The sequence below is a fragment of the Orycteropus afer genome, unplaced genomic scaffold (genome assembly GCF_000298275.1).
Source record: "Orycteropus afer afer isolate SDZICR_OR568_19922 unplaced genomic scaffold, OryAfe1.0 scaffold00047, whole genome shotgun sequence".
Taxonomy (NCBI): domain Eukaryota; kingdom Metazoa; phylum Chordata; class Mammalia; order Tubulidentata; family Orycteropodidae; genus Orycteropus; species Orycteropus afer.
The window spans coordinates 5,357,492-5,383,205 of record NW_006921634.1 but is presented as its reverse complement, the minus strand read 5'-3'; the positions used below and the strand labels follow the sequence as shown (position 1 = coordinate 5,383,205).

The 25,714-nt window shown below is 36.7% G+C and overlaps 1 protein-coding gene across 1 annotated transcript in view; it reads right to left on the bottom strand.

Moving 5' to 3' along the window:
• DEUP1 (deuterosome assembly protein 1) overlaps positions 1-25,714 on the bottom strand; it is a 128,165-nt gene that overhangs the window by 44,988 nt on the left and 57,463 nt on the right. Inside the window, exons 7-9 of the mRNA XM_042780569.1 lie at positions 16,105-16,250; positions 6,464-6,569; positions 1,725-1,922 (exon numbers count right to left, since the gene is read on the bottom strand). Coding sequence (XP_042636503.1) covers positions 1,725-1,922; positions 6,464-6,569; positions 16,105-16,250 — 450 coding nt within the window. The remainder of the gene's footprint in view (positions 1-1,724; positions 1,923-6,463; positions 6,570-16,104; positions 16,251-25,714) is intronic.

Below are 25,714 nucleotides of genomic sequence, written 5' to 3'. Positions count from 1 at the left end.
CACACACACACACACACACACACTCACACACACATATATATATATAACTTCCCTCAAGAAGATTTACTTTCCTAAATTGTATAATATATGCTCACTGACAAAAGCCTATAAAATAGTGTAAAGATGCAAATAAAAATCATTCATATTCCAACCACCCAGATCATTGTTAACACCTGATGTAAACCAGTCTTCCTTATGTAGATACATCCAATGCTACCATCCTGTCTGTTACAGATTGGACTATACATGTTGTGAAATCCAAACTCTGTACCTGTGGTTATAATCCCATTTGAGAATAAATTTTCTTTGTTATGTTAATGAGGAAGTATTAATGGAGGAAGCATCTTAAATTAATCTCTTTTGATTCATAAAAAAAGCAGAGAAAGCAAGCTGCAAAAATGCAGAGATGGGGGAAGACAGATATCATGCCACATGAAGGTCACCAAGGAGCCAAGGAAAAGAAGCTGAGAAGAGACAAGGACCTTCCCCCAGAGCCCACAAAAACAGAAGGCATTCCCCTAGAGCTAGTGCCCTGATTTCAGACTTGTAGCTTCCCAAAATGTGAGAACATAAATTTTTTTGTTAAAGCCATGTACTTGTGGCATATCTATTATAGCAGCACTAGATAACTAAACACTGTCTGTGATGTTTTCCTGCATATTGTAGGAATTAATGCAAAAGCTGAATCTTTTCCATTTTTCTAATGATTAGGATTTAAATAGCTGTGCTATTTATGATGTGACCCTTATATGTCTAGAAAGTTATTGAATAAGCCAAACCCAACCCATGCCATTGAGTAGATTCCAACTCACAGTGACCCAACAGGACAGAGTAGAACTGCCCTATGGAGTTTCCAAGACTGTAAATCTTGACGGAAGCAAACTGCCTCATTTTTCTCCTATGGAGCAGCTGATGGATTTGAACCACTGACCTTCTGGTTAGCAGTGCCACCAGAGCTCCAAGTTATTGAACTAAGCTCTGAAAACCTCCACATTTTAGGGACAAAAGTAGATACACCGTATGCTTTCAATTTGATGATGAGTAAGGAACTGAGGGAATTTAAAGATAGAATGATGGAAGGGAGGGAGGAAGTAGAAAAGGAAGGGAAGGGAAGGAAGAATGATGAAGAGGAGAGCAGCAAGGGAGGGAAGAGGAAAAGAGCAAGGGAAGGAGGAAAGAAGGCAGGAAGGACGGTTGAATGATGGATTTGGAAGTTGCACTATTTTAGCAGCAGAGTGTTACAATTATTGGTTTTCCTCATGTACCATGCTGTGTACTGAGTGAATGCTGAGTAAATATGAACTGATTTTTATGTGTCAACATTCATTTTTAAAAATCCTAAAATAAGTATGTGAGATGGGGCAGTGGGAAGTGTCTAAGAAAAGGTGGAATACAGATTTTAAAGATAAAAAATGTTAATGGAAAAAAGCTACAGAAAACAAATCAGGAAGAAATCTGTGAGTAGTCATACTATGTGAAGTGATAAGAATGTTGACTATAGGAAAATGTTAGAAAGAGATTTAATTAAATTATCTTATGCTATCAGCACTCTTTTTTTTTTTTATGTCACAAAAATTATATGTGATGCACAAAGCATTTCTGTGATGCTAGTCTTAGAAAGAATGCCAAGAAAAGCAATACCTTTATTAATCAATAATCAAGACTACTATTGGCACTGAGCAAGAGACTTGTCCAGACAGGGGCTATCCTGCCTGCTTGCATACCTGTTGTTTTGCTAGCATTTTTTCTTTTATTTCTAACTCCATTTTTAACTGTTTTTCCAGAAGGGCAGCTTTCTTCATGATAGTTGCTATAGTGATTTCCTTCTGATGAAGCGCTGCTGTTAGGTCAGAGATTTCATTCCTCATTCTTTCCTGCTCAGAGCTTTGGTACTCTTCCTCCTGATAGAACTGGCTTCTTATCTGCAGCAGATACATTCCAGGAAATATTAGTAAACCTTTTACTTATAGAGCAGCTTAAAGCTTTGACTGGCCATTTTGACTTTTTTTTTTTTTTTTTTTTTAAATACTTACCTTAACTAGAATGTGGAGAAAGTATTATCAAACACTTTTTATGAGGAAATATTTGGCTTAGAGAAGTTAAGTGACTTGCTTAAGTTATAAAGCTAATAATCAACAGAGCTGGGACTAGAATCTAGGACTCTTAGCCTTGAATTCAGTGCTTTTTGATTAAATTATGCTGTAGTGTATGATTAAATACTAAGTATGCTTTTCAGAATCATGTTATAATAAGCTTCAGACTTAATGTAACCACAAAAATGCATTACCTCCTCTCCTGCTTAAGCCTGTGTAGTCTCTTATACTTTTTTTTTTTTTTTTTTTTTAAATCTCTTATACTCTTAATCCTGGCTAAGTCTTGCATTTAGAAACTTCTGGATCATCTTGGACTCCTCCCCACCCTCATCCTCACAAATCCAACCAGGCAGCAAATTCTGACTGTTCTATTTCAATCTCTCTTAAATCTGGCCTTTGCTCTTTATTCCTATAATCACTGTTTTAGTTCAGCCTCTCATCATCTTTCTTGAACTACAACAACCACCTCCAAGTGCTCTCTCCAACATTCACTGCTCCTAATTCTTGAGATTCAGATATAAAGTACACAATCACTGACCTAAGGGTATATAGTGAAGGGGATGTCAGGATAGATTTCCCTAAGGGTCATCAGAACTGACTATCGAAGGACAAATGAAGTCAGTGAGGAGATGATGATGGAGAAGGGCTCAGGCAAGGATGCAGTGAGAAAGAGCAGGGCACACTCAGGGAACTAGGAGTTTGATGTGGCTGGGACTTGAAAGCGTTATGAGAAATAAGGCCAGAGAGCTATGTAGAGGCCATCCACAAGGAGAATTCTATGAATTTGCCTCAGAGCACTTATTTATTAAATTGATTTTTTCCCCATTTCATCTCTACACCTTTCAGTGTATATCTTTTTAAGAAAATGACTCTTAAAAAATGCGAACCCAACATAGTCTGAATATCTCACCATATCTTAAAATATTTAACAATAACTCCATAATATCATATTCAGTCCATATTCACATTTAAAATTAGCCCCAAACCAAAAAATCAACTGCCATAGAGTTGATTCTGACTCATAGTGACCCCCATTGGGTTTCCCAGGCATAAATCTTTGTGGAAGGAGACTGCCCATCTTCCTTCTGCAGAGCGGCTGGTGGGTTTCAACTGCCAACTTTCTGGTTAACAGTCAGATGCCTTAGACACTGTACCACCAAAGCTCCTTTTAAAATTAGCTCCAAAATGTAATAAATGTTTTTTGAGTTTGTTTATTTGAAACAGGATCTGAATATGGTCCACACATTGAGACTGACTCATATCTTTAACGTCGATGCATGTGTGTTTATGTCCTTTCCAAGCATCATTTCATTTAATTCCCACAACAGCTCTATGAGATCAGGACCATTATTGCTCTATTTTGCAGATTAGACATTTAAGGCAAATATGTTTTACAGACATGTTGTAGGTGAAAGGCAGTTTGATTCCAAAACCTATGACCTTACCTACTGTGCTATGCTACTTCTTATGGGCCAAGCCCTAGAAGATTGTTCACTCTTGAAAAAAAAGCTGGGTTCTGGGGTGATGCCTAGTGTGGGATGACATAACGTGAATGTGCACATGTCTGGAAGGCAAACGTGTTCCATCGTAAGGCTTTAGGCCACCATCCTTTCATCTAAATCTATTCCTATTGCTAAACGTTTTAGAATTTCAGAGTTAGACTTGACCTTAAAGATCACATGGTCAAATCCCAGAATTTTACAGATGAAGAAAAGAAAATATTCCCAGGTAAGGAAAGTGACTGGCCTAAATTATTCATATCCTGAGAGCAAAGGAGGAGACTAGTAGACGGGAGCCAAATAATCTAACCCTGAGGACAATATTATAAATCTCCTTTAATCTATCCATTCCATCTCCAGTTTTTTTTTCTTTATAATTTATTTGATGAAGCAATGGGGTTATTTGCTGGGTAAAGTTTGTCTCAGTCTGAATTCATGGGATTATATGATATGAAAGTATTCAAAATATGTGGAGAGTATAACCAAGGTTATTTAATTGTACACAGAGAAACTGTTGAATGTGTGTGTGTGTTCTGCAGTGCACATTTTCATCAAAATGAGAAAAAAAAAAAAAGAAAGTCAGACAAGGAGAAAAAAGAACAGTGTTCAAAATGTAAGGAAAATAATCATTAATTCCTAACACCTTTTCTACACTTAACCTCTAGTAGGTCCCTGACAGTGGTGTAGTTTAACATGTTCCTCTTAAAATGGAACTTTTAAAGTCTGAAAAAATAAACATATTGTTATGAAGGAGTAAATTTTTATTATTTTTTTTACAACATTTCAATATTAAAGCAACATATTATATTGCAAAGCTTCTTTCTAAATGAGATTAATTTACCAGAGCTCCAAATCACTTTTGGCTTCATTAAAAATGCCTATTTTATCACAAAATGAATTACTGAAAATAGCTTTATACTGGAAAAAAGAGAATGGAAATAAAACACTTGCAAGACCCATAATACATGGCTCTTTTTGGTTTTATTACAAGAGAATGAAAATGCTCTCCCACAAACACTTCTTGGAAGCTACAGCTATTTATATACAATTCATATGCTACCTTTTCTGCACAATATTGTACAATCTAGTGGTCTTAAAGAGCCAATAAAGAGATTTGTGCCTCACAGATCTCCTTCCATAGCAAAACTGTTCAAAATAGTAGATTCTTTATATTACTCAAGGCTATATTACCCTATATCTATTTCTATGAGATTTAGAACCATGTTAACTATACTTAGGTCATTTAAATAAATACTCTATCATAATGCATTTATTTGGGACACCAGGAGAGAACAGTTTTTTAAAATTATATTTTTAAATATCAGTAAAATCCATTTCATGTTTTTTTTGACATAAAGTATTCAAACTATAAAGAAAATAATCATTAACTCATAACACCTTTCTATACATAACCTCTAATAGTTCCTTGGCACTTACTCTTGGAGAGACAGGATCTGTATTTCACATCACTGTATCTCCTACAGAAATCAGCAGAATAGCTATAGTCCTACTATTGATGCACAGTATAAATGCTTGTTGAATTTATATAAACAAAAATTCAATTTATGAGCCTATACAATTATGACAAGATCTAGCCTTAATATTTTCACTTCCTGTGAACCAGACACTCTGCTAGGTACCAGATCATAAGTCAAAGCCATGCCCAGTTTTTTTTTTAATTTTAGCAATTGTTTAGATTTTATAGCATTGAATATTCTGATCTTCAAATCCAAAGGCCAGAGAAGTCACTACAATCTAGGATAAACTCATAGAAAAAAAGCCATTACTGGATTTTACTGGAGAAGAGAATATATATGTATTTTTATTATTATTTTTTGATATGAGAATAAAGAACCATAGACTGTTCAAGGACACTGATCAGGTCTTACTCCTTGTAGCCTAAACTTCTGGCAGAGTGCTTACACATGTTAGATGGTTAATGAAAAATGTGGGTATAACTAACAAACATAGCAGTCAGCACTGATTAGGTGCTTGCTCTGAGCTAGGCCCTGTTTTAAGCTGTTCATATGCATTACCTCACTGATTTTAACTTAGGACAAGAGTGTGGACTCTGGAGCCAGACTTTCTGGATTCAAATCTGGCCTTATTCACTTAGCGGTATAATGCTGGGGCAAGTTACTTAATATCTTTGTGCCTTAGTTATCTTAAATGTAAAAGGGGCTAATACTAATCTCTTACTCATAAGATGGTTGTGAGGAATAAATTAATTAGGATTGCTTAAACCCTTTGAACAGTACCTAGCATGCAGTAAAAGTACTATTTACGCGTTGTTGTTACGTGCTGTCGAATCGGACCTGACTCATAGCGACCCCTCCTTGGGTTTCCGAGGCAGTATCACTATGGAAGTAGATTGCCCAACCTTCCTTCCAAGGAGTGACTGGTGGGTTTGAACTGCCAGCCTTCTGGTTAGCAGTCAAGAGCCTTAGGCACTATGCTACCAGAGCTCCTTTAATCCTCATCACAACCATGTGAGGTAGGTACTAATTATCTCCATCCTGGAAATGAGGATCCTAAGCAGTTTGCATAGACAACGTCCACAAGCTTATGCACCAAATATGTGGCTGAGCACCGAAGTCTCTGCTTTCAACCTCCTTTCTATAAGCCACTTCTTATGGAGCCATGGGCCCTCCAAATCTGAGGGGTTAATATCTAGTGGCAGTGTGATGCCATACGGTTTGTGTTTTTTATAGTATCACACAGAAGAATGTTGGGATTAATAGCCTGATAGGTTATTATCTTAAGAGAAAATATAGGAGGAAAAGAAGGGAGTGAGAGAAGAAATTTTTTTGCCCCTTGTTATTCACAGACTTCAGTTCTACCTGGAAGAATGGAGCTCATTATTTTCTGTACCTTGTTCAATTCCTTTTCATGATTTGTTTGATCTGGATTCACAGAAAACACTTCTTTCTTTTTCCTTTCTGGTTCTTTAGTACAAGGTGAATAAGATGATTCAAGTCTACAGATTGAAATAAAATAAGGAATAAAAATTAAGCTTAATTTTATAAATGTTATGATTCTATTGTAAATTTAATTCCTTATTGGTTGCAGAGTTTTGTCATTAGTTTGTTGGAAACATTTCTAGTTACAGAAATTGTAAGTTCTAATATACTCAGATCCCATTAGTATTTACATTTTTAAGTGTGTGAAAATGGTTTTACGAAAAAAGATTTTAAAATGTGGCAATTAATATGGAATTTCAGTTGTACATTAAAAGCGAGCAGAGATTTTACTTCACAGAGATTGCATATGTAGATAAGATTTTTGGATAAGCAGAAAAGACTGTTTTGTCTAATAAATTAGCTAGGGGACCCATTAAAAAAAGGAAACACATCAACCTTGCTTCTGCATAGTGAAAAGAAACTGCAATGGAAGAAGTCCGAGGGGAACAAGTACTCCATAAAAGTGATCAAAAAATGACTAAATCTGATGTCTAACCATCGAGGGCTCAAGTATATCCTTTGGCTGCTCAATTTATAAGATGGAACTGAGGGTACAGTCATGAAAGAACCTGGCTACTAACCAACAGGTCAGAGGTTTAAACCCATAAAGATGCATTAGTCTGCTTCCTTAAAGATTTACAGCCTAAGAAGGTATAGAGGCAGTTCTACTCCATCCTATAGAGTCACTATGAAATTAACTCACTGGCAATGGGTTTGGTTTTTGGTTTATGGCTACTAGAGGGGAAAAGCAGAAATTAGTATAAAATTTCCATAGGAAGTTTGGAGAACTATAACCAAGTAATGTTTACCTCCAAATTAGATGAGCTGGTAAAATAAAAATCATTAAAACACAAAATTAAAGATAAACAGGCAGAAAAAGCAGCATGTTTTCTAGTGATATCAGGCTTAATTCATCTAGTTGAGTCCAGTGTTTTGAGGAATGGTTAATCCATTAGTTTGCAGTAAGCACAATTTTAGACTCCAAAGAACTTTTGAAAAAGTTTCACACATCAAAAGCTTAAACCCCACACAAAAACAAAACAAAAGCTAAGCAATGAGGAGGCAGCTCTTCTTCAGTCATATTTTGAGTGCCTTCCGACCTGAGGCGCTCATCTTCCAGCACTATATCAGACAATATTTCAGGACTGTTCATAAAGTTTTCCAGTAAAACAATGTTTTCACCAGCCAATTCTTTGAGAAGTGTATGGCCCCCTCCTTCAGCCAAGTCTTTGTCTGGAAGCTCCACTGAAACCTGTCCACCAGGGGTGACCCTGCTGGTATTTGAATTACTGGTGGCATAGCCTCCAGCCTCACAGCAACATGTGAGCCACCACAGTACAACAAACTGACAGAAGAAACAGCTGCAAGCTCAAAAGGGGAAGAAATAACTGCAAACATCCATTAACAATTGGAACATGGAGTACAAATCAAGGAAAATTGAAAGTTTTCAAAATTGAAACTGAACACATAAAAATCAATATCCTAGGCATTAGTAAGCTGAAATAGACTGGTTTTGGCCATTTTGAATCAGACAACCATATGATCTACTATGCCAGGAATGACAATTTGAAGAGGAATGGCCTGGTATTCATCATCACAAAAAATGTTTCAAGACCTATCCTGAAATACAATGCATCAGTGATAGGATAACATCCATATGCCTACAAGGAAGACCAGTTAATACTACTATTACGCATCAACCACCAAAGCTAAAGATGAAGAAATTGAAGATTTTTACTAACTTCTGCAGTCTGAAATTGACCAAACATGTAAGTAATTGCCTGTTTGCAATTATTGTAATAATCACCAGTCATTGATTATTACTAGTGATTGGAATGCGAAAGTTGGAGACAAAGATGAATGACTGGTGGTTGGAAAATATGGCCTTGATGATAGAAATGATGTTGGAGATCACATGACAGAATTTTGCAAGACCAATGACTTATTCATTATTGTTGAAAAAGTACCTTTTTTCAACACATAAATGGTAGCTATACATATGGACCTTACCAGATGGAATACACAGGAATCAGATCGACTACATTTGTGGAAAGAGGTGATGGAGAAGCTCAGTATCTTCAGCCAAAATGAGGCCAGGAGCTGACTGTGCAACAGACCATCAATTGCTCATATGCAAGTTCAAGTTGAAGCTGAAGACAATTAAAACAAGTCCATGAAAGCCAAAATATGACCTTGGTTATATTCCATTTGAATTTAGAGACCATCTGAAGAACAAATTTGGCATAATGAACACCAATGACCGAAAACCAGATGAACTGTGGGATGACATCAAGAACATCATCATACATGAAGAAAGCAAAATGTCATTAAAAAGACAGGAAAGGAAAAAAGACCAAAATGGACATCAGAAGAGACTCTGAAACTTACCCTTGAATGGAGAGTAGCTAGAGAAAATGGAAGAAATGACAAGATAAAAGAGCTGAACAGAAGATTCAAAGAGCAGCTTGAGAAGTCAAAGCCAATTATTGTAAAGAAATGTGCAAAGACCTGGGGTTAGAAAATCAAAAGGGAAGAACATGCTTGGCATTTCTCATGCTGAAAGAACTGAAGAAAAAATTCAAGCCTCAAGTTGTAGTATTGAAAGATTCTATAGGCCAAATATTGAATGATGCAGGAAACATCAAAAGAAAATAGAAGGAATACACAGAGTCACTGTACCAAAAGGAATTGGTCAATGTTCATGTATTTCAGTAGATGGCATATGACCAAGAACCAATGGTATTGAAGGAAGAAGTCAAAGCTGCACTGCAGGAATTGGTGAAACGCAAGGCTCCAGGAATTGGAAGAATTCCCACTGAGATGTTTCAACAACGATGCTGCACTAGCAGCACTTAATCATCTATGCCAAGAAATTTGAAAGACAGCCACCTGGCCAACTGACTGGAAAGCATCCATATTTGTACCTATTCCAAAGAAAGGAGATCCAACAGAATGTGGAAATTACTGAACACTATCATTAATATCACACTCAAGTAAAATTCTGTTGAAGATAATTAAAAAATGGTTGCAGCAGTATATTGACTGGGAACTTCCAGAAATGCAAGCTGTATTCAGAAGAGGATGTCGAACAAGGGATATCATTGCTGATGTCAGATGGATCTTGGCTGAAAGCAAAGAATACCAGAAAGATGTTTAATTGTGTTTTATTCACTATGTAAAAGCTTAGACTGTGTGGATCATAACAAAATATGGATAACATTGAGAAGAATGCAAATTCCAGAACACTTAATTGTGCTCATGAGGAACCTGTACATAAACCAGGAGGCTGTTGTTTCAACAGAATAAGTATTATTCTCTTTCAACAGAATAATACAGCATAGTTTAAAATCAGGAAGGGTTGTATCCTTTCACCATACTTATTCAATCTGTATGCTGAGCAAATAATCCAAGAAGCTGGACCACATGAAGAAGAGCATAGCATCAGGATTGGAGGAAGACTCATTAACAACCTGTGACATGCAGATGACACAACCTTTCTTGCTGAAAGTGAAGATGACTTGAAGCACTTACTGATGAAGATTAAAGACTACAGTCTGCAGAATGGATTACACCTCAACATAAAGAAAACAAAAACCTTCACAACTGGACCAATAAGCAGCCTCACAATAAATGGAGAAAAGATTGACATTATAAAACATTTCATATTACTTGGTTCTACAATCAACACCAGTGGAAACAGCACTCAAGAAATCAGATGACATATCACACTGGGCAAATCTGTTGCAAAGACGTCTACAAACTGCTGAAGAGCAAAGATGTCTCTTTGAAGACCTAGCTGTGCCTAACCCAATCCATGGTGTCTCCAATTGCCTCACATGTGTGTGAAAACTGGACAATGAATAAGGAAGACTGAAGAAGAGTTGATGCCTTTGAGTTGTGGTGTTGGTGAAGAACACTGAATGTACCATGGACTGCTAGAAGAATGAACAAATATGTCCTGGAAGAAGAGTAGCCAGAATGCTCCTTGGAAGCGAGAATGGTCAGACTTCATCTCACCTACTTTGATAATATTGTCAGAAGGGACCATTCCTTGGAGAAGGATATCATGCTTGGTAAAGGGGAGGGTCAGTGAAAAAGGGGAAAGCCCTCAATGAGATGGATTGACACAGTGGCTGCAATGATGGGCTCAAGTATTGCAAGCATTGTGAGGCTAGCACAGGACTGAGCAGTATTTTGTTCTGTTGTACATAGGGTCTCTGTGAGTCGGGGCCTACTTGACAGCACCTAACAACATCAACAAAGCAGTGATGGAGAAATAACAAATTTAAAGATTGAAGATAAAAGATCTTTGAAAAGTAGTGGTATGTCTGAGTTACATGGATCTAGACTAGATAGCTTTTTTCCATTTATCAGATATATATGTTAACTGTAGAAAACAAAGAAAAATATAAAATACTGCTATAATCTTATAATCTAGAAAAACCATCATTGACATTTTTGTCTATATTAGTTGTCTTTTCCTCTATGTATTTTTGTGAACAAATAAATGCACGTTTCCCATACAATCAGGATACACTGTACATATTATTTTGAAAAGTTTTTGTTTTTCACTTAGGTAGCATAGCGCCTAAGGCACTTGACTGCTAACCAGAAGGCTGGCGGTTCAAACCCACCAGCCACTCCTTGGAAGGAAGGTGGGGCCATCTACTTCCATAGTGACACTGCCTCGGAAACCCAAGGAGAGGTTGCTATGAGTCAGGTCTGACTCGAAGGCACATAATAAATATATTGCGAGCAATTCTATTTTATCCTGTATTGTTCTATAACAACATTTCAAGATCAGTCATATTTTTATTAGCTGAGCTCTGGTGGTGTAGTGGTTAAGGGATTTGGCTGCTAACCAGGTCAGCAGTTTGAAACTACCATCTGCTCTGCGGAGGAAAGATGAGGTGGTCTGCTTCAGTAAAGATTTACAGCTTTAGAAACTCAATGGGGGTCACTATGAGTCAGAGTCGCCTTGATGGCAGTAAGTTTTGTTTTTCTGGTTTTACTTTGGAAGAAGTGGAAAAAATTAAATTTCCTATTTTTAAATTCTTCCTAAGCAACTGAAGACAGTGGAATGCTGAACTGAATGGTAAAAATCTAATAGTAGTCTTACAAAGTGTGATGAATGAATGGAAAAATTTCAAGCTTCTGTGTGGATGAGTACAAAGAAGAAACCCACTCAATCATGACAATATAAAATGCTAACATAAATATAAAAAGGAATGATCAATTGTCATGTAGGAAAGGGGAGTTAGAATTATTTTTAATAATTCTCTTATTAGCCCAGGATACTTCTACAACAAAAAAGAAAAATCTTAGCATTATAGAGAAAGATTCTGAAAACTAATAAAAAATTATTACTATTTCTATAAAACTATGGAGCATCTAGACTTAGTAGTCTGGGCTGCTTCATCTTAACTGTAAAGAAGAAATGGCTCATGGAAAAGAAACCAAAACAATAAAGCAGGTAGATCATTCACATGAGAATAAACTAGTAGGATTAGAAACTTTGAGTGGGAAAGACAAATCCTGAGAATACTATGCCCCAAATCTAAAGTATAATGGAAGCTTTGAAAAGTAAATACCTAAGTTTTCATCAAATTTCAGAATATTAGAACCAAAGGATGCCCTTCAAATGAGAATGATGTACTTTGGAGGCTAAAATAAATACAAAATTAAGTGAAAAATGGCAATCAGGTATAACAAAAATATATATTTTAAAATGCATTTTATTGAAATATAATTTATGTACAGTGAAATACACAAAACTAAAGTGACATGGCTCAATGCATTTCTTTTTCAGTGTTCCCTCCCCTCCCCTTCCACCCCTGGCAACCAATAGAGAAAGTTTCTCTCCATATATAAACCTTTCCTTGACACTCCACAACAACGAACTAATACTATATTTGTCCTTCTGTGATTGACTTATGTCTCAGCATAATGTCCAAGTTCATCTATATTATGTGGTGTTTTGCAGTCTCTACATTATTCTTTAGTGCTGCATAGCATTCCATTATGTGTATGTACCATAGTTTGGTCATCCACTCTTCTGCTATAAATCTTGAGGTAAGTCCCTTGCCAGATATGCAATTATCGGCAAATATGAATTTGTTGCTGTCATTTTTGTTATGTGCTTTCTTGTGGTGTCGATTTCTTTGTTCAATATAACTTTCTATGCTGAGCTCATTTTGTTTATGAATCGTGCTATCACTTCCTTCATTGCTATTGTTTTAGTATTTGCTGAATATTTATGCTGGTCCTCTTTTTTGATGTGAAGGTTTATCATTTTTCTTTGAGTTTACCCTGTGATTTATAGTTTTTCTCCCAAGTTTAGAACAGTCCATTCTATCTTGTAGTTGTCTTGACTTCCCTACCATCTAGAAGTTCTGTAACAACACAGTTTTTTCCCACTTTTTGGTTTGTAGTTGTTCTCATTTGTCAATTGATGTCTCTGGTTCCCTGTTTACAATCTTGTAGGCTTATTTACTTTGGATACTTTCATAGCTGGGTTGGTTTCTGGGTTATATCATCATGTATGTTAATGGTCAGCTGTTGTTGGCTGTTGTTGCTTCTCTGTCCAAATGGCTCCCTTTAGCATTTCTTGTAAGGTTGGTCTGGTTTTAACCAATTTTCTTAATTTCTGCTTATCTGGAAATGTCCTAGTTTCACCATCATATTTGAGGGACAGTTTTGCTGGGTACATAATTCTTGGTTAGAAATTTTTCTCTTTCAGGGTTTTATATATACCATCCCATCGTCTCCTCGTCTGCATGGTTTCTGCTGAGAAATCCGAGCTTAGTCTTATTGGTTGCCCCTTGTAGGTAACTTCTCGTTTTTCCCATGCTGCTCTCATGATTCTTTCTTTGTCTTTGGTTTTGGTAAGTTTGATGATGATATGTCTGGGTGATTTTCTTTTGTGGTCTACCCTGTTTGGGGTTCATTTGATTTCCTGAATAGATATATTCTCATCTTTCATCATACCAGTAAAATTCTCTTCCAATAAACCTTCGGCAATTTTCTCTATGGTTTTATTTTTCTCTTCCTATTCTGGAATTCAAATTACATGTAGATTATTCCTTTTGATGGTATCCCACATGAACCGTAGGCTTTCTTCATTTTGTTTTGATCTTTTTTCTGATTTATCCCTTTCCAAAGAAGTGTTCAGGTATTTACCTTCAATCTACCTAATTCTGTCTTCCATTGACTCAATTCTGCTCCTTTCCCATTCAATGTCTTATCTATTTCTGAAACTTTAGTATTAATCTTCTGGATTTCTGTGTGTAGATTTTGTATCATTTCTAATTTTTCATTTATTTTGTCATTTTGTTCTTGTATTGTCTTTCAAAATTGTTCTAGGGTTTTCTCTGTGTTTTCCTTGTCTGTCTCTCAATTTGTTGAAGACACCTAAATATAATTCTTTTGAATTCCTTATCAGGGAGTTCCAATGCTGCATCTTCCTCAGGGATGTGTTTTGGGTCTGTATCCTGGTCCCTTGTTTCTCCTTCTGTATCTTGCTTCATTGTGTGGACTGTGATGCTCTGTACTCTCCGAGGCATTTTGATGTTTTTGTGTTTACATTTAATTGGTGATTGCATTTTGGAGTGACTTGTCCACGATTTTCATTTTCTTTGTTTTGTTTGTATGTTATCTACATAAGTAGGGTACTGTGCTGTGCTCCTCTATTCGCTAGTTGACAGCACTTATACACTCACCACTTGCCTCCTTTCCTGTTGTTAGCCTCTCATATGTCCCTGCTGACCTTGGCAAACAGAGCCTATTCTTAGGTTCCTGGAATCTGAATGAGAATGCTATTACTTTAAAATCCAACATGGTTGCCACTTGTAAAGATTCAAAATGGCTGTGCCCTCAGTCACTTTAAATATCCAAAATGACCACCGCTTGTAAACATTGAAAATGGCTACGCCCATGGTAACTTTGAATATCCAAAATGGCTGCCACATGTAAACAATCAAAATGGCCCCGCCCTCCGGACAGCGGAACGTCAACAGCTCAGGTTGTCTCCCACCTTGCTGTTTCCCTTCCTAGTCATAGGCCACCAGCGCAGTTGTCCCTGCAGCCCTTGGTGACCAGGGTTGATCTTTAGGTCAATTCTGAGGTCCCAGTACCACTTGGAAATATTTAGCCTGTTGGTCCCATTAGAGTAGCTGGCAGTCTGCAGCTCCGACTGTCTCTGTACTCACTGTTTTCATTCAGGTTTTTCCACTAGTTGGAAAAACACTTCTGCATAGTTCTTTTCAAAGCTCAGGGCTCCTTTGTATCTCTGTTTTTTCTTTTCTTTGTTGAAGAGGGTCTGTGTTGCTTGTCTGCCTATTCTTCCATCTTACTGAAAGTCCCATAACAAAAATATTTTATTGATAAAAAAAATGTGAATAAATCTAAGATTTTAGAAGAATCATGTATTGAGGGAAATCTGGCCAGTTTTGAATTCAGCATTAGCCTTGTGAGATAGTGGTACAGAAAGTACTTACAATGCTCTTGACAACACCAGAGCAAGACACAGTTGAATGGGTTTTTTCTTTGTATAAAGACATTTCACACCAACTTACCACACTGAAACAGTGTCTTACACATAATAAATATCCAATAGATTTACTAATGATTGATGCTGATGACCTACAGCTTGTATACAAAACATTCAGTGATGCTGACTGGTTCATAGACACTCAACCATCTTTGATGAGGCACACAATAGGTTATTTTTGGGGATCTTAATTTGCCATTTTTTGTTAAGTGTAGAACTCAAAGAAATGCTTAGCAGTTTCACAACTTTGAAGGAATAAGTATTGCCTTTAAGACATTATGATCATCTTCCAGTAAAATAATCCTCACCATTTGACTGTTCAATTTTTAAAATCCTATCATTGGTTTGGCATTAGCCTTCTGATTCTGAGAAAAATTCCACTTCTAATGACAATTAGATCATCAATGAACTGTTAAAGCAGCCAAGCTGTCTGTTCACAAGCATAAACATTTAATTGTCCTCAGCAGTTCCATTTCCTTTGTGGTTATCGAATAAATAATATGTGTGTGATTTTAAAAAAGGAAAAAAAAATCTACCCTAATAATGAATCCTTAATAGAAGTGACAAGGTAGTGAGTTTGGAGGCCAAAATAAATGTAATGTTTATAGAGGAAAAAGTTAATGTCAGATTTTTAAGTAATCAAAGAAAAGCCTTTAAAAATACGGAATAAGCCTTATTTTCCAAACATAATAAATGCCGTTTAATAAAAAAATATTGTTTTTCTGATGGCCTGAAGAATAACAGGCTCCAGAGAATTTCTGACTTATTACAACACATAAATATCCATAAATCAGAACCTGATGTAATTTTCTAGGTTAATAAAAATATTAATTTTTAAGATAAAATAATTAACCGTTAATTTATTTTTAATATCTAAAATTACCCACTAAGAGCACATAAATATAAAATAGGATTTTTATGCTAGTTTCAGATATAAACTCTAAAAAACATTCAAACATCATTTTTAATCATTTCTTTCAGACTCTCCAATATAAAGAATATACCTTTTTTGGTTATCTTGAGCATTCTGAAACTCCCCCATTTTTAATAATTCTCTGTGCAACTGTAGTCGTTCCATTTCTATAATTCTCAAGAGATCATCACGTGATCGTAACTCACTTTTAACCTCTGAGAGTCCTGCTTCCATGGCCTAAATAAAAAATTAAAAATTTTCAATGCCCATTTTTTGATATCATGATATATAATACACTTAAAAATATTTAACATCTATAAACTAGCCTGATTTTAAATGAACTAATATTTAATCTTGTGCTGGATCTATTATTTTATAGAATTCCATTCCTTCATTCATTTGTTCAACAAATATTTATTAAGCTCTTATTATGTGTTCAGCTGGGGATATAGACTCAAAACCTGTCTTTAGTGAGCTTACAGCCTAGTGATAGAGACAAAGAGTATGCAAATCATCACACAAACATAGCCACAGTATATGTAAATTTGAAAGAGTACAATATAAAAGTATGAATAAAATACGAATGCATAAAATTTTAATTAATGTAAATCTTTCCAAAATTACAAAAGATATTAACCAAGAATCATCTCATTCCAAAGCTTGTCAATGAAGTGAATTATAAATTGTGGTTCCACTACTGCCAATCTGTGGCATACTAGAAATACCAAAAATGTCTATATATTGTAAATAGAAGACTAAAAGTTGTTGGGAAGGATCCAGTTAGGAGTGAGAAGGGATGATAATAATGGTGTCAGGTTCCTGAGAAAGGGTGTTGGATGGACCCCAAAGCAAAGGTGGAAGAATTGCCTATTGTAAAAGAGAGACTGGCTCCTTTCTCACAACAGGAAGGAAGATGGAATGTAGGCATAGTCATCCATTACAGTATGGAGACATAAGAATGGTTGTCTGTTGGCTTCTATTTTCTTTGTGAATATAAGACAAAATCATAGGCTGACAGCAGAAACAGGGGTGGAGGTGGGGTATGGGAGTGATTTTTGAGAGTGCGGAAGGTTTGAAATGGCAATTATAGACAATCGGACAGTTAGCTAATTGAAGAAACCCAGTATTGTTGGGTAGTGTTGAGTACCCATTAGAAATTTGTAATTATGACCTGTTGAGTGATTTTCTCCAGCAATACTTGCCTGCTCTCTACAAGAGAGGACTGGAGGAGTCCTTCCACATCATCAAGGCCCTTCCACTCAGTTTTACAGAGAAACTAATATTTATTAAGTGTGCCTGACCTAGGTCATCAAATCCATCCCCATTTTTATAGATGAGGAAATTGAGGGCCAGAATTGGTCCAAAATTATACAGCTCATAAAAATTATACAGCTCAGACTAGGAAAGAAAAATCCAGAACTTTGACTCTTAGTCCACTTAGAACATTTAAAGTACAAAACCATTTTTCACTCAAAGGAAATGAAGCAGACCTGTATTGATAAAGACAATGATGAAGAATTTAGTAAAAAGTTCCTCTGCTAAAAAAGCTATAGAAAACACTTTATAGATTTCTGCAAAAAATAATTTTTTCAAAAATTATATATATAGTTTAATAATAGATCTTTTGAAACATAATTCACATACCATAAATTTCACCCAACTAAAGTGTACAGTTCAGTGGTTTTCAGAGTATTCAGAGTTGTGGAACCATCATCACTATCTAATTCCAGTATATTTCCATCAAACCCCCAAAGAACTTCATACCCATTAGTAATCACTCTTCATTTTCCCCTCAACCCCTCCAACACTAATCTATGTTTTGTCTATATGGATTTCCTTATTCTGTATATTTTATATAAATGGAATCATACAATATATGGCCTTTTGTGACTGGCTGCTTTCACTTAGCAGTACTTTCAAAGTTTACCCATGTTACAGCATGTATCAGTATGTAATTTCCTTTTCATGGCTGAATAATATTTCATTGCATAAATATACCACATTTTGTTTTTCTAGTCTTCAGTTGATAGACATTTGAGTTGTTTCCAGTTTTTGGGTATTATGAATAATGCTGCTATGAAAATTTACATACATGCTTTTTTGTGGACATTTGTTTTCTTACTCAATAATTCTTATCCAAGTATTTACAAAGCCTAGAAAAATAGTTGTGTAGGTGGTATGGGGCATAATTTCCAGGATGCATTAATTTTTTTTTTTTAACTAAGCCTTAAGTATATGCTATTTTGTAGGAGATCTAGAGACCAGGGTTCAGGAAAGAACCTAGCTGCATTACTTTAATCCAGAACTTCCTAGCTGACTTGGAAATAGGTATAAAAACAGATTCAAATCGCTAAGTTAATATGGGTTCCAAAGACTTGTTTGGATAAAATCCCTGATTTAAACAGTGAGTATTTTCAGGTGAGGTTAGAATTTCAAAATAAACACAAAAGAAATATAAAACACTAGATTGCTAAGTGGAAAGGCAAATTAACTTGAAGTGGCTGTCCCAGTACCTTGCAGTTGAAGGCGGCTTTGCAAATTTGCCACTGTTGTTGTTGTTATGTGCCGTGGAGTGGGACCCGACTCATAGCAACCCCTCCTTGGATTTCCGAGGAGGTATCACTACAGAAGTAGATTGCCCAACCTTCCTTCTGAAAAGTAGCTGGGGTTTGAACCGCCAGCCTTCTGGTTAGAAAGCCCATAAACACGAAGCTGCTTGTGGAAAAGTGGGCCTGCCTTCACTTGGAGGCCAGGATACACAAGTGCTATGTCTCTAGGCCAGGAAAAGTGGTGTTACTATGAATCAAGGTTAACTAAAATTCTACAAAATGTACATCATGTTTTTACTGTTAGTTATTAGAAAGTAAGAATGACATTTGGAGACTTCATTGAGGAAAAGAAAAGGCTTTGATTTTTCCTTTTCACAGGAGAATAACTGTTATTTAAATAATGATATGTACAGATGTGAGAGTACTTAACAAATAATCTGCTACTGGCTGCAGGCAGAGCCAAGTACCTTCAAGTGCCTGAGAGTAAGTTTGGGATGCTTAGAAGAGAAGCTAAACACTGGTACGTATTAGCAAAAACAATTGCTAGAACTGATTCTTAGTGATTTACCATAAGATCATTGCTTTTAAACAATAGCCTGAGGAGACAGCAGCACCAACTCTAGTCAGAAATTTAGAATTTAGGACTCAGCCTAGAGCTACTGAATCAGAATATGCATCGTAATAGTTCCCAAATGATTAAAGTTTAACAAATGCTGTTTGACAGCAGTGTTTCTTTCTTTTTCCTTCTTTGGTTATAAATTATCACACAGTTAGAAGAGTCTACTGAGGTTGACAGTAGGTTCGAGAACTTTTAAGAATCTGGGACAGAAAAATGGCTTTCCCCTGAACAGGCTGGGAAATATTCCATTTGGTACTTAGATAACTTGCACCAGAATCACCTGTTGTGCTTTTTAAAAATTGTTTCTCCCTGCCCCAAAAACAATACACTTTGATTCAATAGATCTTTATTTTTATAAAACTTTGGTAATGTTTAAAATTACTTAGGGATACTGTTTGTTGTCATTACGTGCTGTCTCATAGCGACGCTGTGTCCAATAGAACGAAACACTGCCCGCTCCTGCGCCACCCTCACAATCCTTGCTATGCTTGAGCCCATCACTGTAGCCACGGTGTCAATCCATCTCATTGAGGGTCTTCCCCTTTTTTGTTGGCCCTCTACTTTACCAAGCACCAAAGTATGAAAGATGAAATCTGGCCTTTCTCACTTCTAAAGAACATTCTGGCTGTATTTCCACCAAGACAGATTTGTTTGTCCATGTTACTTTCAATATTCTTTGCCAACACAACAATTCTAATGCATCAATTCCTCTGCTGTCTTCCTTATTCACTGTCCAGCTCTCACGTGCATATGAAGCTATTGAAATTACCATGGCACACCTTAATCTTTTAAGTGACATCTTTGCTCTTAAACACTTCAAAGAGGTCTTTTGCAGAAGATTTGCCCGATGCAATAAATTGTTTGATTTATGCAATAAATTGTTTGTTTGACTGCTGCTTCCATGGACATTGATTGTGGATCTAAGTAAAATGAAATCCATGACAACTTCAATCTTTTCTCCATTTATCAAGATTATTGATATTGGTCCAGTTGTGAGGATTTTTGTTTTCTTTATCTTTATCTTCTTTATGTTTCTTTAAGTTCTTTATGTTTACCCATTCTGTAGGCTGTAGTATTTGATCTTCATCAGTAAGTGCTTCAAATCTTCTTCACTTTCAGCAAGCAAAGTTGTGTCATATGCATATCACAGGTTGTTAATGGGTATTCCTCCAATCCTGATGCTACACTGTTCTTCATATAATCTGACTTCACTGATTATTTGATCAGCACACAGATTGAATAAGTATGGTGAAAATATACAACCCTGATGCACACCTTTCCTGATTTTAAACCCTGCAGTATCCCCTTGTTCTGTTCAAACTACTGCTTCTTGATCTATGTAAAGGTTCCTTATAAGCACAATTAAATGTTCTGGAATTCGCATTCTTTGCAATGATATCCGTAATTTGTTATGATCCACACAGTCGAATGCCTTTGCATGGTAAACAAAATATAAGTAAACATCTTTCTGGTACTCTTTGCTTTCAGCCATCTGACATCAGCAATGATATCCCTTGTTCCATGTCCTATTCTCAAACTGGCTTGAATTTCTAGCAGTTCCCTGTCAATGTACTGCTGCAACTCTTTTTGCATTATCTTCAGCAAAATTTTGTGTGTGATTTTACTGGTATTGTTTTATAATTTTTGCATTTTTTTTGGATCAACTTTCTTTGGAATGACCATAAATATGTATCTTTTCCAGTCAGTTGAGCAGGTAGCTGTCTTCCAAATTTCTTGGCATAAACAAGTGAGTACCTCTAGCACTGCATCCATTTGTTGAAACATCTCAATGGATATTTTTGTCAATTCCTTCAGTGCAGGTTGGACTTCTTCCTTCAGTACCATTGGTTCTTGATGATATGCTTCCTCCTGAAATGGCAGAACATTAACCAGTTCTTTTTGGTACAGTGACTCTATATATTCCTTCCATCTTCTTTTGATGTTTCCTGTATCGTTCAATATTTTGCTCACAGAATCCTTCAATATTGCAATTTGAGGCCTGAATTTTTTTCCTCAGTTCTTTTGCCTTGAGAAATGCTAAGTGTGTTCTTCCCTTTTGATTTTCCATCTCCAGGTTTTTGCACATTTCAGTACAATACTTTACTTTGTCTCCTTGAGCTACCCTTTGAAATCTGTTCAGATCTTTTACTTCATCATTTCTTCCATTTGCTTTAGCTACTCTCCTTTCAAGAGCAAGTTTCAGAGTCTCTTCTGACATCTTTTTTGGTCTTTTCTTCCTTTCCTGTCTTTTTAATGACCTTTTGCTTTCTTCACATATGATGTTCTTGATGTCATCCCACAGCTTGTCTGGTCTTTGGTCACTGATGCTCAATGCATCAAATTTATTTTTCAGATGGTTTCTAAATTCAGGTGGGATATACTCTGGGTCATATATTTGCTTTTGTGGGCTTGTTTTCATTTTCTTCAGTTTCAACTTAAATTTGCATATGAGCAATTGATGGTCTGATCCATACTCAGCCTCCAGCCTTGTTCTCACTGATGATATTGAGCTTTTCCATTGTCTCTTTCCACAGATGTAGTCGATTTGATTCCTGTGTATTCCATCTGGTGAGTTCCAATTATATAGTCATCATCTATGTTGTTCAAAAAATATATTTGCCATGTGTGGTGGTTATGTTTGTGTGTCAACTTGGCTGGGCCTGGTTGAGTGTCTGGGCAGCCGGTTGTAGTTATTCCCATGATGAGACTGGCAATCAGCCCCATGGTGGGATCTACCACAAGCAGCTGAGTAGCTGCCTTAGGGAATGTGGTCTGCTTCCCATATATAAGAAGCAGCTTTGGGAATGGTCTCTAGCTTATGGCACACTTGGACCCTGCATGTAGCTGTGTCATTGTTCAGCAGCCTGCCATGTTCTGCTGACCTGGGGACTTACAATGGACTTGAATTAATGGCCTGTCATGTGGTTTGGTAACATCGGGACGGTGCCCTTTTACTTGTCAACCTTGAGTTTGTCAGCCTCAGCAGCCAGCAGCTGTCTGAGTGAAGAAAAGCCTCTAGCTTCAGTGGGCCGGGAGCTGGAGGCAGAGCTGAAGGCCAAGGTTGAGGGACTTTCACCCAGCCCTTAGAGCTTGGCACTTTGAACTTGGACTTAGAGCCTCCAAATTGTAAGAATAAACTCCTATTTGTTTAAGTCATCCCATTTGTGGTATATTCTTGTCAGAACAGCACTAGGTAAACAGAACATCACAAATAAGTAATTTATCTTGTAAAATGTTATCATGTGATTTCTGTCATCATCTCTATCACCAAATCCATATTTTCCAACTACCTATGCTTCTTCCTTGTTTCCAACTTTCACATTCCAATTATTCAATTAATTATCAATACATTTTCGTCGCATGTTTGGTCAATTTTGGACTGCAGAAGTTGTTAAAAAAAATTTCAGTCTTTTCATCTTTGGTGCATAAATTTGAGTAATAGTCAAATTAACTGGTCTTCCTTATAGACATACAGATATTATCCTACCACTGAAGCACTGTACTTAGGATAGATCTTAAAATATTCTTTTTGATGATACATGCAAGATCATTTCTCTTAATTTGTCCTTCCTAGCATAGTAGATTATATGATCGTCCAATTCAAAATGGCCAATACCTGTCTATTTCAGCTCACTAATGTCTAGGATGTTGGTCTTTATCCATTCTCTTTCATTTTTTGACAACTTCCAATTTTCTTAGATTCATACTCTATACATTCCATGTTCTAATTATTAATGGATATTTACAGCTGTTTCTGCCCATTTTGAGTCATGTGACATCAGCAAATGAAGATCCTGAAAGCTTTACTCCATCTGTTTTTTAAGGCAGATTCCACAGTAAGGAGGCAGCTCTTCCCCAGTTGTATTCTGAGTGCCTTAGAACCTGAGGGGTTCATTTTCTGGCACTGTATTAGACAATGTTTCCCTGCTATCTGTAAAGTTTTTAGTGACTTTCTTTTCCCCCCCAGAAGTGGATCTGGCCATGTTCTTCTTCCTAGTCTTAGTCTGGAGGCTCTGCTGGAACCTGTCCACCATGAGTGGCCCTGCTGGTATTTGAAATACTGGTGGCATAGCTTCCAGCATCACAGTAACATGCAAGCCACCACACTACAACAAACTGACAGACAAGTGGAATACTGTCTAGGATTGCTTTATCTAGGTCTTTATGTGCACCTAAAGCATTAAAAAGAGAATAGGTATTATTTGGCAGATGCCATAAGTCTTTTACACCTGCCCTCCAAGAAATGACTATAGGCAATCCCTGGGTTATGAACAGGATTCGTTCCTAAACGCGTCTTCATGTTGAGTTTGTTGGTTAAGTAGAAACAGGTGTGTATGGTTCTTATTTAGCTTTACTTTAGCTCAAGAAAAGGCTCAAAGGCTTTTCAATGATATGAAAGCTACACATATAGAAAGTGAAGGTGATGGTAATGAATAATTTGTTTTGAGGAAGGGTCGGTTCATTCATTTCAAAGTGAGGGCAAATTTACATAATATTAAAGGGCAAGTAGGAGTTGTCTGTAAGTCGGTGTTCATAACCCAGAGGACTGACTACGTAACTCTGCAGGGTACTAGTAGCTATCACATGGGGAGTAGACCTTGAGAGCTGACCCGTTGGAGTAGGAGCGATATTATTGGGTACGTTTCGATATAATCTAAAATATGAACCAATAAATGTCAAGTTTTGTTGTTGTTGTTTATCATCAAGTACTATATGCCACAGTCATCTTCCCTCTGTCTCTAACCTGTAGAGGTGAGACTCAGGGATAGGTAAGAATCAGAAATGTAGTGTATATTATTTTATATTAAAAATATTTTACTTTTGATGTCTTGTCCAAATAACTGTTAAACTGTTTGCTTTGATATCCTGCTTTGATTTGATTTACTTTTAACTTACCAGGGTGGGAAGTACATGCTATGCTTGATCTACAATCATAGTATTTAAAACTTTTGTTAATTTGCAATAATTTAGTTGCTCTTGGCACTTGTGAGGTAGGTAGTATTATACTTTCACTTTCTGATAATGGCAACTGGATTTTAAGTGGTTTCTCAAAAGTGAAGTACCACAAGTAGATGGCTTTAACAAACAGAAATTTATTTTTCACTGTTTAGGAGGCCAGATGTCCAAATTCAGGATGGTGGCTGTAGGGGAAGATTTTCTCTCTCTGTCGACTCTGGAGGAAGGTTCTTTTCTCTTCTGAGCTTCTGTCCTAGGTGATCTTGATGTGGCTTGACATCTCTCTCTTCCCACTTCTGCTTCTTTCCTTGCTTGCTTAATCTCTTTTATATCTCAAAAGACATAGACTCAAGATACACCCTACACTAATCCTCCCTCATTAACATAACAAAGACAAACCATTCCCAAATGAGATTATAACCACAGGCATAGAGGTTAGGATTTACAACACAAATTTTTGAGGGACACAATTCAACCCATAGCACCCAGATTTATTGTAATTTTAAACAAGAAATTGATGTTCCCTTATTGCTTTCTTCCCAGATTTCTGAAGTAGACTCTTTGAAAAGTGTCATGGATGTGGTTGTTGTTAGGTGCCATTGAGTCATCTCCAACTCATAGCAACCCTGTGTACAATAGAACGAAACACTGCCCGGTCCTGTGCCAGCCTCACAATCCTTGCTACACCTGAGCCCACTGTTGCAGCCACTGTGTCAATCCACCTTGTTGAGGACCTTCCCCTTTTTCATTGACCCTCCACTTTACCAAGCGTGATATCCTTCTCCAGGGAATAGTCCCTTCTGACAACATGACCAAAGTAGGTGGGACGAAGTCTGGCCATTCTACTTCCAAGGAGCATTCTGACTGAACTTACTCCAGGACAGGTTTGTTAGTTCTTTTAACTCATAGTACTTTCAGTATCTTTGCCAACACTACAACTCAAAGGCATCAACTCTTCTTTGGTCTTCCTTATTCATTGTCCAGCTCTCATATGCATATGAGGAGGTTGAAAATATGGCATGGGTTGGGCACACCTTAGTATTTAAGGAGACATCATTGCTCTTCAGCACTTTAAAGAGGTCTTTTGCAGCAGACTTGCTCAATGCAATACATCATCTGATGTCTTGACTGCTGCTTCCATTGGCATTTATTGTAGAACCAAGTAATATTAAGTCTTTGACAACTTCAGTCTTTTCTCCATTTCTCATGATGCTGCTTATTGGTCCAGTTGTGAGGATTTTTGTTTTCTTTATATTGAGGTGTAATCCATACTGAAGACTATAGTCTTTAATGCTCATCAGTAAGTGCCTCAAGTCATCCTCACTTTCAGCAAGCAAAGCTGTGTCATCTGGGTATGGCAGTTTGTTAATGAGTCTTCCTCAAATCCTGATGCCATGTTTTTCTTCATATGGTCCAGCTTCTCAGATTATTTGCTCAGCATACAGATTCAAATAGTGTGGTGAAAAGTTTAAACCCTGATGAACTCCCATTCTGAGTTTGAACCATGCAGTATCCCCTAGTTCTGTTTGAACAGCCTCCTGGTCTATGTACATGTTCCTCATGAGTACAGTTAAGTG